The 14,735-nt window shown below is 51.1% G+C and overlaps 1 protein-coding gene and 2 non-coding genes across 4 annotated transcripts; all 3 read left to right on the top strand.

Annotated features, from left to right (window-relative positions):
* The first annotated feature begins 10,721 nt into the window (after positions 1–10,721).
* On the top strand, positions 10,722–14,694 carry RPL17 (ribosomal protein L17). Of its 2 annotated transcripts, none has more exons than XM_027724302.2 (7): positions 10,722–10,745; positions 11,115–11,167; positions 11,259–11,299; positions 12,037–12,171; positions 13,086–13,184; positions 13,891–14,082; positions 14,597–14,694. In XM_027724302.2, the coding sequence occupies exons 2-7, from the start codon at positions 11,128–11,130 to the stop codon at positions 14,642–14,644; spliced, it is 555 nt and encodes a 184-aa protein (XP_027580103.1). In that variant the 5' UTR covers positions 10,722–10,745; positions 11,115–11,127; the 3' UTR covers positions 14,645–14,694. The 2 variants fall into 2 exon arrangements, with proteins under 2 accessions (XP_027580103.1, XP_039246579.1); XM_039390645.1 differs by lacking the exon at positions 10,722–10,745 and adding an exon at positions 10,762–10,868.
* On the top strand, positions 10,962–11,029 carry LOC113989592. Its single transcript, XR_003541323.1, has one exon. It is a non-coding gene; the product is annotated as a small nucleolar RNA SNORD58 (small nucleolar RNA).
* Positions 14,148–14,216, top strand: LOC113989591. Its single transcript, XR_003541322.1, has one exon. It is a non-coding gene; the product is annotated as a small nucleolar RNA SNORD58 (small nucleolar RNA).
* Positions 14,695–14,735: the final 41 nt, after the last annotated feature.

Genomic DNA, 14,735 nt, shown 5'->3' with positions numbered 1-14,735 from the left:
ATGAATGCCTTTGATTGTGAGGGAATATTTACAGCTGACCCTGCCAGCAGTCTGCAAACCTGCAATGGGCCTCCTGTCCCACATTAAATCCGCTGGCATCTGTTCCTGGGTTCTTATCAAGCACATGCTCTGTTGGTGCAGTGTTTGGGCTGCAGTACTGGCAGATACGGTGGGCCTTGAAGAATAAATCCCCACATTCCTGGGAAATGCTAATTCTTGTGAACAGCTGTCACACAGGGAGGATGGTTACAGTGTGTACCTGCCTCCAGGCATCACCATCCACTGGGAGGTTTCCCTGAGGCTTTGATCCCTGCCGGCCACCCCCTCACCATAGCAGGACCCTGGTCCTGCTGCTGGACCACCCTTCACCGAGGACAAAATTCTTCTCACGTCTTCAGACTTCTTCTACCATTTTTCCAGGCATGCCTGAGCGACATGAAGTGATTTTTATGATGTTTTTCATCTCTTTTCGCCCTTGGCCACACCTTGCATGAGTCCCCAGTTGCTCTTATTGAGCATGTTGCTCTTGTAGAGACCCTCAGGTAATTCTGGCCTCCTCCAGCCACAGCAGAGCTGTGCAGCAGCACAGGCTGAAAGCCAGTGAGAGCTCAGTGTGTCCTGATGCCTGTTCCCCGTGCCCAAGTGGACAAGTGAAGCTCAGTTTGTCATTCCCAGCATGTCCCGGGGTACGTGAGATGGATCCAGACTACTTGGCTGCTTTGTGTCAAACAGGAGACCTGGTGGTGTGTGGTGGGCCTGCTCCATCCACTCTGCAGACAGGGATGTCTTTAGGCCTGCGCTGAGGAATGACATGCATTTTCTCTCTTCTTATGCCTTTACCCAAAACTCACGCTTTTCCATCCAAGCTGGATGAATGCTGAGCATGTCTGGGCTTGAACGTGGACTTGGAGCCAAGCCCATTGGGAGTGCAGAGGTGTCATGGGTGGCTAGGGGGATATTTGCTTCTGCTTTTTCTGAGGTCCTACTTTGGTGGGGAATTGGAGAAACGTCTCGGAAGTTTGTGATCACTTGACCCTTCAGGTGTCGGATGGTGAGTTCCCAGCAGAGTTTGTGCTTTAACTCTCCTGCACCCAACAAAGGGAAAATATTAAAAAAGTAATAAATTACTAAGACTGCTCCTCTGCCTTTATTTGAAGTAGAGCCTGGAGCTGCTAGAGCATCCCAAGAGGAGTTTGAGGACAGTTGTTTGGTTTAGGGATTGCTTTAGAGCGTATATACTCTTATCCACTCACTTTTTCTTCAGATCCGCAGCAATGTTTGGCCCAAGGCTGGCATGGATGTGGTAGCACCACCAGTGAGATGCACTCAGCCTCAGCCGGGCTGCAGCTCAAGAGGACACTGTAAGGACTGGCAGCGCAGGCAGTGGCCCTCCTGCACACCGAGATAGGTCTGTCAGACCTGGTACAGCTCTGGATTGGGGTCATTTTGGGCTAATTTCTGGTCATTGACAGGTATAAGATCTTGCAAGTTGGCATTTTGGCAGAGTAATTAGTAAGCTGACACCTCCTTCTTATCTGAAAAGTCCCCAGACTAAACCCCAAAACAGTTGTCTGGAGCCGGATTGGACAGGGCTTGGAGCAACCTTGTCTAGTGGGAGGTGTCCCCGCCCATGGCAGGGGGGCGGAAATAGACAATCTTTAAGGTCCCTTCCAATCCAAACCCATTCCATGACTAATTTTCAGCACTCCTACATCCACTTTAAATTGTTCTCAGTGGCATTCAGGCTTTCAAAACTGATCCTGTAAATCTGGATGGACACCAAAACCAGGAAACTCTGAGCATGCCACTCAGCTTCCAGTGCCTACGGGAAAGAAAATTACTTTTTATTAAAACCAATTAATTTGTTACTTACTTTAGCAAAGCGCTATAAAAACATATGAAGTTAGTTCTCACTGTTACTGCTAATTTGTACCCAAGCTCTACAATTGCAAATCTCAGGTAACTGTTTCTTCCTGGGCGGTTGTTGTGTCAGCTCACACACATTCTTCATCTATTTCTGGTCCTGATTGCTGATTCAGCTGGTGTTTAGGAGACCCTCTGGCAGTATTTCACTGTGTTTCACACTGAAGAGTAATCCTATTTTAAAACCACAAACAAAGCCTTTATGAACTATCTTTTGTTTTTCATAAAGAGGGTGACAAACAGTTTGGGGATAGAAATAGGCAGCACAAGACGATGCTGCCTATCATCAAGGTCAGCATCATTTGTTCTCCAGCACCCTGTTTTTAATTAACCCTCTCCTTTGAACTTTTTGCCTTCACAAATCCGTGCCGGTGTAGTGCTGGGATCTGCCTGAGATGAGAAAGCCTTGAGTCATCTTTAGAGATACAGGGAGCCTCCTTCTTTTCTCAGATGTTGGCTTTACTTACAACAACAATATTACTCATTTAGTTTTTCACCAGCCTGGACATTTTACTTTCAGAATTCATCAGTTGTCCCATCCCTGAAACCAGTCCCATTCCTTGGTGTCTCAATGAAAAGGACATCTGCCACATCCACTTGCAGTGCGTGCAGTGGGAAAATGGGCAAGAGTGAGATGTCCCTGAGGATGCTGGTCCCCACCAGGCACTGTTTCAACTTCTGGCCATTTATTCCTAATTGCCTAATTTCTCCCATTTATTGTGTTTATTGAGTGTGTGGATCTTATTAGGAAGATTCAATGGCTCTGTAATTAGTTAAGAAAAGCTTGGGGCATTTCTTAGTGCTTTGTACTCATATTCCTGCCTGCAATGTACAGACGGTGCTGATGTTCATCCCAGGAATTCCCAGTCCAAGGTCAGACAGGCAGAAACACTGAGGTCAGGGCAGAGGGACAACAAAAGGGCTTCTCTGTACAGGTCAGTTATACCCTGGGCTGATCCCCAGCAGTGTGACAGGCAGGTCAGGGGGGAGATTCTTCCCTTCTGCCCTGATCAGGTGAGACCCCACCTGCAGAGCTGCCTCCAGCCCTGGGGAACAACAGCACAGGGACGTGGAGCTGCTGGAGAGAGTCCAGAGGAGGTCACGGAGATGCTCCAAGGGCTGGAGCCCCTCTGCTCTGGAGCCAGGCTGGGAGAGCTGGGGGGGTTCACCTGGAGAAGAGAAGGCTCCAGGGAGACCTGAGAGCCCCTTCCAGGGCCTAAAGGGGCTCCAGGAGAGCTGGAGGGGAGTTGGGACAAGGGATGGAGGGACAGGACAAGGGGGAATGTCTTCTCACTGTCAGAGGGCAGGGTTAGATGGGATATTGGGAGGGAATTCCTAGTCGTGAGGGTGGTGAGGCTCTGGCACAGGTTTCCCAGAGAAGCTGTGTCTGCCCCTGGATCCCTGGAAGTGTTGAAGTCCAGGCTGGACATGGCTTGGAGCAACCATGTCTAGTGGAAGGTGTCCCTGCCCATGGCAGAGAGTGGGACAAGATGGGCATTAAGGTCCCTTCTTACCCAAACCATTCTGGGATTCTATTCTGTGACTATTTTGTGATTCTATGACATGCTCTGCAGACCAAGGGTGGTATTCTCTGAGCAGAGCACGATGCAGGTGTGAGCAGAGACCTGCTGGGCAGGTAGGACAGGGGAGCAGCAGCAGCAGCAGACCTGCGTGGCCTGGGATTTGGGTGCAGGACTTGTCCCACTAACCACCTCCCCTCGTGGAAAGGTCCTTCCTTGCATTACAGTCCAATGCCACAGCCTCTGCCTCGCCTTCCGTGCCCGTGCAGGCTGCAGGTCCAGCTCCTGAGTGAGTCGCGGGGTGGCCCATGGCAGGGGGGGTGGGAGCTGGAGGTGTGGTACCTATCAGGGACCCCGTTCAGCAGCCGCCTGCCACAGCCTTGCCCGGCAGTCCCTACCCATCATATGACCTTCCTGAGCGCCGGCATGTGACTGGACCATGCTGGAAAAGACCCGGCAGAGCAGAGCAGAGAGGCTGCAGAGGGGGAGGGCAGTTCTGCCAGAGAGGATTAGTAAGCTAAACAGATAGGAAAGCTTTGAAAGAGGGGGCTTGTGTCAGAGTTGTTGCAATAGCAAAGGGGGAGGTAGCTGGATGACTGGGAGAGGGAGGCATGGGGTGAGTCGGGAGGGAGAGATGACCTCAGAGGTGACATCTGGGGTCAAAGCAGGGAAGTCTGAGTCTGGTGGAGAGGAAGACACTGCAGTCATCAGAGCAGGAGAGAGCAGAAACTTGAGGAGGATCTCTGACAATAAGACTAGTAATAAATGAACACAGAAGCCATGCACTGGGATGAAACATGAAGGTGCTGGGAGGGTTGCTGTGGGCATGAATTTTGGAAGAGATGTTCAGAGCTGCAGCTTCTTGCCATGCCATGAACAGAAAGTTGCCTGCTGGCTGAAACTTTGGCACAGGTTGTGTTAACAGGCATCATCCAACCTTGTTTCACAGGCTCTGAGCAGATCTCTGCACAGCCAGGTCCTTCCTGCAAGGACTGTTCCTGTCCTGGGTCCCTGTGTGCTTTGTCTGCCAGCAGGGAGGTGGAGAAGCCCCTGGAAGGGAAAATCAGCATTGGTTGTGGTTTATCAGCTGATCCTGGGGAGCTCTTGAGCAAAGGAACAGAAAAAAAAGAGCAGATAGAATTATAGAATCGTTTAAGACTGGAAAACACCTCTAATGTCATAAAGTCCAACTGTCAACCCATCACCACCACGTTAATAATCATGATTATAACAGAGGAGAGGAGAAGGATTCTTTGATCCATTTTGGAGGTACAGGAGAAGAAAGGGAATTTGAGGCCGTGTTTTACAGTACAGGGCACATTCAGCTTTAGAAATGTTGACAGGATTCAGAGATAAAGAAAAGTTGAGGTTGGAAAGGGCCAGCGGAGACCATCTAGAGCACCCTCCCTACAGCTCAAAGCAGGGTCAGCCAGAGCTGGTTGCCCAGGACATTCTCTCTGGCCCACCTGTTCCAGGGTACAACCATTCTCTTCTGCTTAAACAGAATGCCCCATAGTTTAATTTGTGCCTAAATTGTGGGCAATATCCCTGATTCCAGGGATGTTTTTGGTTTCATTAATCAAAAGCACATTTAAAGCAGTACTTCGTGGTTATGAGCAAGAGAGGCTAGGGCAAATGTAAACGCAGGATTTAATTTATCCCCAAAAGGCTTTATGATCGGGCACTTACATGATGCCTTTATTTACTCATCATGACCACTGGCTGGTCCATTTCTGGCCATTCAAGCCAGGAACGCACAACCTGCGTAAACGGTTTGCTGGCAAAAACTATCCTGAATAAACACAAACTTCAGCTACAAGGTTATTTAATCACACAGGAGGTTTGTTTTACCAGTGACTCCCTCCTAGCTGGGCGTGCAGGAGGTGGATGAACCCGCAGTGCTCGGACAGCATTCCAAAAATATTGAGTATTAAGACAGCATCACAAATTGCTGTGTTTTTTTTTTGTTTTGACTGCAATCCTGGCAGGCGGGTCCCCACCAGAGAGGGGAAGGTGCTGTGCCTGCTGCGTCACACTCCAGCAGCAGTGACAGGGAGGGCAGATCCTTGACTGTTTCCTCACCTCTGGTCTATGTACAGCATACACAGGACAGAAATTATTTAAGTAGAATGTGTAGCTAATCTCCTGTTGCAAAGAGTTGCCCACGTTCTAGGAGGACTCACAGGGTATCAAAAGCGTTTCAGTTGTTTGCATGTTTTAGGTGATACACTTACGATGAGTTATATATGTACACATATATACAGATATAAACACATAAATATATGTATGTAACTAATTTCATCTGCTTCAGTAAGGAACTTGTGGCCCCCTGTGGAAGCATCTCTTCTTAAAAATCACAGGGAGGAACATATAACAAAACTGAGCTCTGCAGGTGATCCAGACAGAATTACAGACACAGAGCAAATCTCTGATGCAGGTCAGTCCATCTTCTGGAGATGCATTTTGCCCTTTTCCATGGAGTGACAGGACAAGGGGGAATGGCTTCCCACTGCCAGAGGAGAGGGTTAGATGGGATATTGGGAAGGAATTGTTGGCTGGTAGGGTGGGGAGGCCCTGGCACAGATTTCCCAGAGAAGCTGTGGCTGCCCCTGGATCTCTGGAAGTGTTGAAATCCAGGTTGGATGGGGCTTGGAGCAACCTGAGATGGTGGAAGGTGGCCCTGCCCATGGCAGCGGGGTGCAATGAGATGGTCTTTAAGGTCCTTTCCAACCCAAACCATTCTGGGATTCTAAGATTCTATGATCTTGCTCCTGGGACTCACTGCCAGTAGATTTTAAGACATGCTTGTGGACAGCAGCTTAACTGGAGAACTCATCTACCATGTGTCCAAATGCTTCTGTTTTGCTGTCCATGGGAGGAAAAGGCAAACAATGGGGGTCAGCTATGCCTCTGGAGGAGCCAGGCATGTGGGAGAAGGAGAGCAAGAGTCCGTAGGCTGGTCAGGAGAGAAGATTTCAGGGAAAGAAGGAGTAGGCAGTTTGAAAGCTGGAAAGCTCCAGCGTTTGCAGCATTCAATCTGGTTTCAATTTAAAATGTCTTTGTCTTGAAGATTTCCTGCTTAAGCATTAGGACAAGGAACCCATTTGTGTGTAATTTCTGTGAACGACAGTTTAATATCCCCACATAATCCTCAGACTCCAAAAGCTCGGTCTGTCAGAGAAATGCCAAGAAATCTACAAAGAGGTTTGAGGAATTGGCTTCCATTCCTGTGCAAAGAACAGGTCGAGCCCCCTCCTGCAGCATGGAGGATATGTGGTGTGTTTTACTGAGCTGGAGTTAAGCTTGACCAATCATCCCAGTGGATCCACGTGTTAAAGGGGTTTTAGCACAGAGCCTCCTGTGACTCCACGTGCCCCTCTAGTAGAAGTGACTGCCCTAAGTCTGAGCTGAGCGTCAGGCTGGAAGGTGAGCAGGAAGGTCCCCTGGCTGGAAGTGAACTCTTTGTGGTTTCAGACCTGCCACAAAAACATATCCCCAGCCAGTCTCGGAGCTCACCTGTCCCTCCCCCTGTCCACCAGCCAGGAGGGATGGTGGCTGTCAGGGGCATTGGCTGATTGTCACTCAGGGTGATATTTGGCTTGGCAGTTCCAGTAGCACTGATAAGCTTGTTCACTCACAGCCAAAGCCACAAAGGAACTTACTTGAGACAACACTCCTGTGCCCGTTCACTCCCTCCTGCCTGCTGGGCAATTCCAGGGCAGGTTAAGGGGTGCAGCCCCCTTCCAGCCCCGGGGACACATTCAGAGGAGAGAATCATGGGATCAGAGAATGCTCTGGGTTGGAAGGGATCTTTAAGCTCATCCAGTCCCTCTCTCCTGCCATGGGCAGAGACGCCTTCTACTACCCCCAGTTGCTCCAAGCCCCATCCAGCCTAGACTTCAACACGTCCAGGGATCCAGGGGCAGACACAGCTTCTCTGGGAAACCTGGCCCAGGGCCTCACCACTCTCACAGCCAGGAATTCCTTCCCAATATCCCATCTAACCCTCTCCTCTGGCAGTGGGAAGCCATTCCCCCTTGTCCTGTCCCTCCATCCCTTGTCCCAAGTCCCTCTCCAGCTCTCCTGGAGCCCCTTTAGGCACTGGAAGGGGCTCTCAGGTCTCCCTGGAGCCTTCTCTTCTCCAGGTGAACCCCCCCAGCTCTCCCAGTCTGGCTCCAGAGCAGAAGGGATGGCAGAAGCCTTTGCTGCCATTGTCATCAGCCCTTCAGGGGAGGATGTTACCAGCAGGGGCTCCCAGAGCACAGAGTTCAGGTCTGAGCACAGCTGGATGTTTGCTGCCAGTGCCTGTTGGGACAGGGAGGTCTCCCTGGGCTTGCGCAGCACAGGCACCAGGGACAAGGGAGCTGAGAGGGGTGGCACCAGTGGAGTTTAAGGTGAAGTCTTATGGAACTGAGAATTAGGAGGCAGCTGCCTCCTACGCAGGAGTTTTCAGGAATATGATTTTGGACTTACATGCCTGAATTTTCTGCTTAGGAACCCAAAGCTCTTTTTGAGTCAGCTCATACAAACCAAATATCCAAGGCAGGTGGTGCACCAGGGGAATAACCTGGTTAAAACCCAACAAGGCCACACGCTCAGCTGCCTCATCCCGGGTGCCAACACCAGATATGTGCTAGGCTGCCCCTGAGAGCAGTTGTCAACCTCCCAGTAAAGCTAAACATGCATCTCAGGGCAGTGGTCACAGCCTCAGGTCTGCCAGAGCTCAAGGAGCATTTGGACAATGCTCTCAGGCACACGATGGGATTGTTGGGGTGTCCTGTGCAGGACCAGGAGTTGGACTGGATAATCCTTGTGGGTCCCTTCCAACTCGGGATGTTCTGTGATAGCCTCCCACCACTGCAAGCCCTCAGCAGCTGAGCAAAACAGTTCCACCTGTGGGGAAACAGAAAATGTAAGTAACAAAAAGCACACCCTGTTTGTTTTGGGTTTGATTGATGAGCACAGGTGATAATCCCCACCATGTGTCAACCACCTGTGTTTCACACCTCTCCTCCAGCTCTCCCTGACTGCACCGTGTCTCCTGTGCTCTGCTATCAAGAAGCAGCTGTGTGTAGAGGTGCTTCCCATGGAAAGGCTGTGCTCCTGCCCTGGAAGAACACGGGAACAGGTGTGGGGGGAGGGCAGTAAGGACAGAGGAGGAGAGTTGCATTCAGGTGTGTTGTGAGAGGGGATTCCCACAGTATGGTGGGCAAGGCTTTGGAAATGCTGAGGACTTCAGCTTCAGCCAGTTTTAATTTATTGTATCTGGAAACTCAGTGTTATAGAGTGTTGCCCAGGGAAGCTGTGGCTGCCCCTGGATCCCTGGAAGTGTCCAAGGCCAGGTTGGACGGGCCTTGGAGCAACCTGGGCTAGTGGAAGGTGTCCCTGCCCGCGGCAGGGGGTGGAACTGGATGAGCTTTAAGGTCTCTTCCAACCCAAACCATTCTGTGATTCTATGTTAAAAATAAGAAATAATATTTAGCCATGTCCCAGGTTTCCCTCCTTGGAGATCAGTGCTTGGAAGTTGTTTGGAGACTTTGCAGAAAGCTTCCCCCCTGCCGAAACCAAAGTAAAAGGCACATTTTAAGGCAGGTAAATGAAGAGCTGCAGTCACAATTAGAGCTCTTACATTTTCCAGACATGTAAATATTTGTGATAGCTTGAATATTTTCTCTTCTCACCTGGGTGAAATTCTAGCAGCAAAGCTTTGGGGGTTTTTAACTCTAAACAAGAGAGACAAAAATAACATCCTGGTTATTGCATTTAGATAGGCAGCAAGTTCTTGCTCTGCTTATCTAAACTCAGAGTTAAACCCAGACTGTCTCATGCTGGGGAGCTGCCTGCACACCAGATTACTGCCCTCTCAGGAAGATGTGCCTCTTTTTTCTTTTCCCATTCTATCAAACTTGTCTCAATGAGCCTTTTGCTGCAGCCAGGTACTGCTTTCAGAAAATGTTTTGCTTTTACTGAGCTGCTTTGTCAGATTTCCCAAATAGTTCTAGTCACAAACGCTGCCTAAAATGGAAAAAAGAAATATCTTTCATCTTAACGAGTCAGTCTGTGATTATTTTATAACGGTGCAATAAACAGCAGTTTTGATTTATAAACACAAGTCTCTTTGCTCTGGTTTCCTGGTCATCTCAGTGAGTGATGTGTTGCTCTATTCCCATCCTAAGCTGCCACCTAATGGTGAACATGGTAAGGCTGCTGGGATGAAGGTTGGACTCGATCATCTTGAAGGTCTGTTCCAAACTTAACAATTTTGTGATTATGTGATCTCAGGTGGAGGTTGGACTCTTTTCGCAGGGAACAAGGGACAGGATAAGACGACAAGAGTCTCAAGCTGTGGCAGGGGAGGTTCAGGTTGGACATCAGGAGGAATTTCCTCCTTGAAAGGGTGGTCAGGCCTTGGAAAGGGCTGCCCAGGGAGGTGGCGGAGTCCCCGTTCCCAGAGGTGTCCAAGGAACGCCTGGATGTGGCACTCAGTGCTCTGGGCTGGGGGACAAGGTGGGGATCGAGCACAAGTTGGACTCGATGGTCTGGGAGGGCTTTTCCAACCTCAGTGATCATCTCACTCCATGAGGATCAGCACGGTCAAGTCAGATATGGCAATGCACTCTCTGAGCCCTTTCTAATAAAGAATTGTGTGATTCTGGGATTGTGTGATTCCCTCACTAAAAGCACCTATTCTGTGAGCCGAGTGTGAATCCTAGAATAGGCTGAGTTGGAAGCGGCCCACGGGGATCATCGAGTCCAACCCTCAGCCCTGCACAGGCCCATCCCCAAGAGTCACTCCCTGTGCCCCAGAGGATCACCCAAACGCTGCCGGTCTCGGTGCTGTGCCCACTGCCCTGGGGAGCCTGTTCAGTGCCCAACCACCCCTTGGGGGAAGAACCTTTTCCTGAGATCCAACGTAAGCCTGCCCTTACACAACTCCAGGCCATTCCCTGGGTGCTGTCCCTGGTCCCCTCTGAGCAGAGCTCAGGGCCTGCCCCTCCCCAGGAAGTTGGAACTGCAGTGACGCCTCCCCTCAGTCTCCTCCAGCTGAGCACACCAAGTGCCCTCAGCCGCTCCTCACACGGCTTCCCCTCACGGCCCTTCCCCATCTCCGTCGCCCTCCTCTGGACGCCCGTAAAACAGAACGGCGTCAGGTTTTGTTCACAACGCGCGCCACAGAAGGGCCCCGCCTCCCTCCCCCTCAGGGCGCGGCCCCGCCACCATGGCGGAAATCTCGCGAGATCGCGCACGCGCTGCGGGCGCGCCCCGCCCCCACCTCTTCCTCTCCGTCGCCGCCATCCCGAGGTGAGGAGCTACGGCCCGCCCGGGCCTGCCGCCATCTACCGCCATCCTCGCCCATCCCGCCCCGTCCCGCCCGCCAGCGCCCTCCCGCACTTCGGGAGCGGTCCCACGCGCCCCGCGCCCGCGGTATTCCCGGGGATGGCGTGCGGGAGGGCAGGCAGGGGGCCGGTGGGGTTGTGGGGGCACGGGAGGGGCAGCACTCCCTGTGAGACTCCATGGCTGCGGTGATGACTCTCTTAGGACACCTTTGGATGTAACCGTGAAAAGAAAGCGAAATTCTGAGCGGCCGCGCCGGTAGGGCGAGCGCCCCGGGCCCTGCGTGCCGGTGTGCTGCGGGTTTAATGTGATTTTGTTTTAATCGGTGTTTTCCAGCTGAGCTCCCAAGATGGTGCGCTACTCCCTGGACCCGGAGAACCCCACCAAATGTGAGTTGATGTTTTGGGAGAGTTCGTGTAGGACCACAGGGAAGCCGCTGAGGTTTTGATTTCAAAAGTTGGTCTTTTTTCTCTCCCGCAGCGTGCAAGTCACGGGGATCCAACCTCCGGGTGCACTTCAAGGTAAGGAATGTGTAGTGAGCAGGAAGTGCAAATTCGGTTGTATTTTATGTTGGTTTTGTTAGTTTTTGTATTATTTTTTAAAAGAACCCCGGATTGGGATTTTAAGGATCATCCCGCTTCAATGCCCTGCCATGGGCAGGGACACTTTCTGCTATCCCAGGTTGCTCCAAGCCCTGTCCAGCCTGGCTTTGGACACTTCCAGGGATCCAGGAGCAGCCACAGCTGCTCTGGGCAACCTGTGCCAGGGCCTCACCACCCTCACAGGCAAGAATTCCTTCCCAATATCCCAAGTTTTCACTTTGGTTTGCCTTTTTATTACCATCAGGATTATAGTTACTCTCTGACTTCTGCAGTTAGTAAGTGCTATCTTAACACTGAGGTTTTATCCTTAATTTTTTGTTCTAAGCCTTTTCTTTTCTCCCCTTTGCAGTTCCTTCACAGGAAAATTGCATTGCCTGGAATTACATTGTTAACAAAAGTTGAAATTTTCTTGGTTGGCTTTAACCATTAGGTAAAAAACAGTAAAAGTGTGCTTGAGCCACAAAATCAGCAGTGGTAGTTACACCAAGGGTTAGAAAAGCAGATAGCAAAGAAAAAAAATGTTATTAATTATTCTTCATTGTTTGAGGAGGGTTTTTTTGTGAGTACTTCCTTTGTAGCCAAAGGACAAGGGTCTGGGATCCATGGTTACGTTGGAAAGATGTGTTAAGAGGAACTTTGTGTGCTCTGTGTTGTAGAACACCCGGGAGACTGCACAGGCCATCAAGGGAATGCACATCCGCAAGGCCACCAAGTACCTGAAGGATGTCACCCTGAAGAAGCAGTGTGTCCCCTTCCGGCGCTACAACGGGGGCGTCGGTAGGTGTGCCCAGGTGAGACCCTAGGGGAAACGGGGGAGTGTGCCCAGGTGAGACCCTAGGGGAAACGGGGGAGTGTGCCCAGGTGAGACCCTAGGGGAAACGGGGGAGTATGCCCAGGTGAGATCCCGGGGGAAACAGGGGACTGTGCCCAGGTGAGATCCCAGGGGAAACGGGGGACTGTGCCCAGGTGAGATCCCAGGGGAAACGGGGGAATGTGCCCAGGTGAGACCCTAGGGGAAATGGGGGAATGTACCCAGGTGAGACCCTAGGGGAAATGGGGGAATGTACCCAGGTGAGATCCCTGGGGAAACGGGGGAGTGTGCCCAGGTGAGATCCCTGGGGAAACGGGGGAGTGTGCCCAGGTGAGATCCCTGGGGAAATGGGGGAGTATGCCCAGGTGAGATGCGAGGGAAACAGAGGAGGTGTGCCCAGATGAGATCTGGGGAGACCCTAGAGCCCCTTCTGGTGCCTAAAGGGGCTCCAAGAGAGCTGGAGAGAGACTTGGGATGAGGGATGAAGGCACAGCCCAAGGGGGAATGGCTTCCCACTGCCAGAGGGCAGGGTTAGATGGGATACTGGGAAGGAATTGCTGTCTGTGAGGGTGGTGAGGCCCTGGCACAGGTTTCCCAGAGCAGGTGTGGAGTAACAGGACAAGGGGACCGGCTTCACATTGGCACAAGTTGGCCAGAGAAGCTGTGGCTGCCCCTGGATCTTTGGAAGTGTTGAAGGCCAGGTTGGACGTGGCTTGCAGCAACCTGGGATAGTAGAAGGTGTCATTGCCCATGGCAGGGGGTGGGATGAGATGGTCTTTAAGGTTCCTTCCAACCCAAGCCATTCTGGGATTATGGCAAGTTCGTGGTGCCTGATGGGTGAACTGTATTGTACTGGGATAAAAGCAGAAGTTCACTGTTGCCCTCTCATTCCAGGCCAAGCAGTGGGGCTGGACCCAGGGCCGCTGGCCTAAGAAGAGCGCGGAGTTCCTGCTGCACATGCTCAAGAACGCAGAGAGCAACGCTGAGCTCAAGGTGGGTGTTACTGAGCACAGAGTGACCCTGTCGTGCTGCCTGTCAGCGACCTTGACCCATGTCACTGACGTGGAGGGACAGGGAACTCCATGGCACTGCCAGGCCCAGTCGTTTCCTTGGTCAATCCTTGGTGGATCCACAGCTCCCTGGTACTGCTAAGCTTGGCTGTTTCATTGGTCAGTCCTTTGTAAATCCTCAGGTCCATGGCACTGCCATGCTCGGGTATTCTATTGCTAAATCCTTTGTAAATCTTTGGCTCTGGGACACTGCTAAGCTTGGCTGTTCCACTGGTCAATCCTTTGTAAATCCTCAGATCCATGGCACTGCCATGCTCAGGTATTCCATTGGTAAATCCTTCATAAATCTGGGACACTGCTGAGCTCAGCTGTTCTGTTGGCAGATCCTTGGTAAATGCTCAGATCCATGCACCATTGTGCTCATCTGTTCCATTGGTAAATCCTCAGGTCTGTGACACAGCCAAGCTTGGCTGTTCTGTTGGTGCATCCTTGGAAGACCCTCGGCTCCTTGACACTGACAAGCTTGGGTGTTTCTTTAGTGAATCCTTGGAAAACCCTCAGCTCCCTCTTGCAGCCAAGCTTGGGCGTTCGTTCACCAGCAGTGGTGACTGGGACAGTAACTCACATTCTTGCTGCGGAGGTGGTTGATTTGCAGATGAAAACAAGTGACAGGTTTTACTTCTCTCCAGGGCCTCGATGTGGATTCCCTGGTGATCGAGCACATCCAGGTGAACAAGGCTCCCAAGATGCGCCGGCGCACGTACCGGGCACACGGCAGGATCAACCCCTACATGAGCTCCCCGTGCCACATCGAGATGATCCTCACCGAGAAGGAGCAGATCGTGCCCAAACCAGAGGAGGAAGTGGCCCAGAAGAAAAAGGTGTGGAGGGCCCTGTGTACCTTTTCCTCCGTCACGTCATGAGAGCCAAGCATTCAGCAGAGGGGTTGCTGTGATGACTATCTTAGGACACCTTTGGAATTCCCATGAAAAAAATTCAGTTATTTCTGAGCAACCCCATTTTTCATTTTAACACAATAATAAGCACTTAAAAACCCTAAGAACCTTTTATTTTTTTCTCAGTTGTGCAGGGGGTTTGTTCTTCCCTCTCATAACCACAGTATTCCCTGACTGCTTGGGTGAAGGTGGGGTGTGTGCAATTAAACTTAATTAAACTGGAGTTCAGAGTGTGTGAGCAGCATAGGGATTCCTGTGTGCATGCAGGTGTGATCAGTGGATCATCGGTGAGGGAATTTCTAACAGCTCTCAGTGCTTCCAGAAGATCTTGCAAATTAACTTGTGAGATGTTTTGGGAAGACGTTTTCTCATTTCACAGATTTCACATTTCACCATCTTCTCATCCCGCCATTTTCCCGTTTTCATGTCTGTTTTTCAGATCTCCCAGAAGAAGCTGAAGAAGCAGAAGCTCATGGCCCGGGAGTAAATCTGCACAGGCAGATGTACATAAATAAAACAAGAAAGCTTAAGATATTACTCCGTGTGTGTGTTTCTGTGCTCTGGGTTCTGACCGGTGG

The sequence above is a fragment of the Pipra filicauda genome, unplaced genomic scaffold (genome assembly GCF_003945595.2).
Source record: "Pipra filicauda isolate LSUMZ 115617 unplaced genomic scaffold, ASM394559v2 scaffold128_size5466820_pilon, whole genome shotgun sequence".
NCBI classification, from domain to species: domain Eukaryota; kingdom Metazoa; phylum Chordata; class Aves; order Passeriformes; family Pipridae; genus Pipra; species Pipra filicauda.
This window is presented reverse-complemented; position numbering and strand designations above follow the sequence as displayed.

Bases quoted from the DNA above. Each gene is read 5' to 3' on its own strand.
- RPL17 (XM_027724302.2), top strand. From the start codon at position 11,128: ATGGTGCGCTACTCCCTGGACCCGGAGAACCCCACCAAAT. The intron at 11,168-11,258 runs GTGAGTTGATGT...TCTCTCCCGCAG, and splicing joins CCCGGAGAACCCCACCAAAT to CGTGCAAGTCACGGGGATCC. The intron at 11,300-12,036 runs GTAAGGAATGTG...TCTGTGTTGTAG, and splicing joins ACCTCCGGGTGCACTTCAAG to AACACCCGGGAGACTGCACA.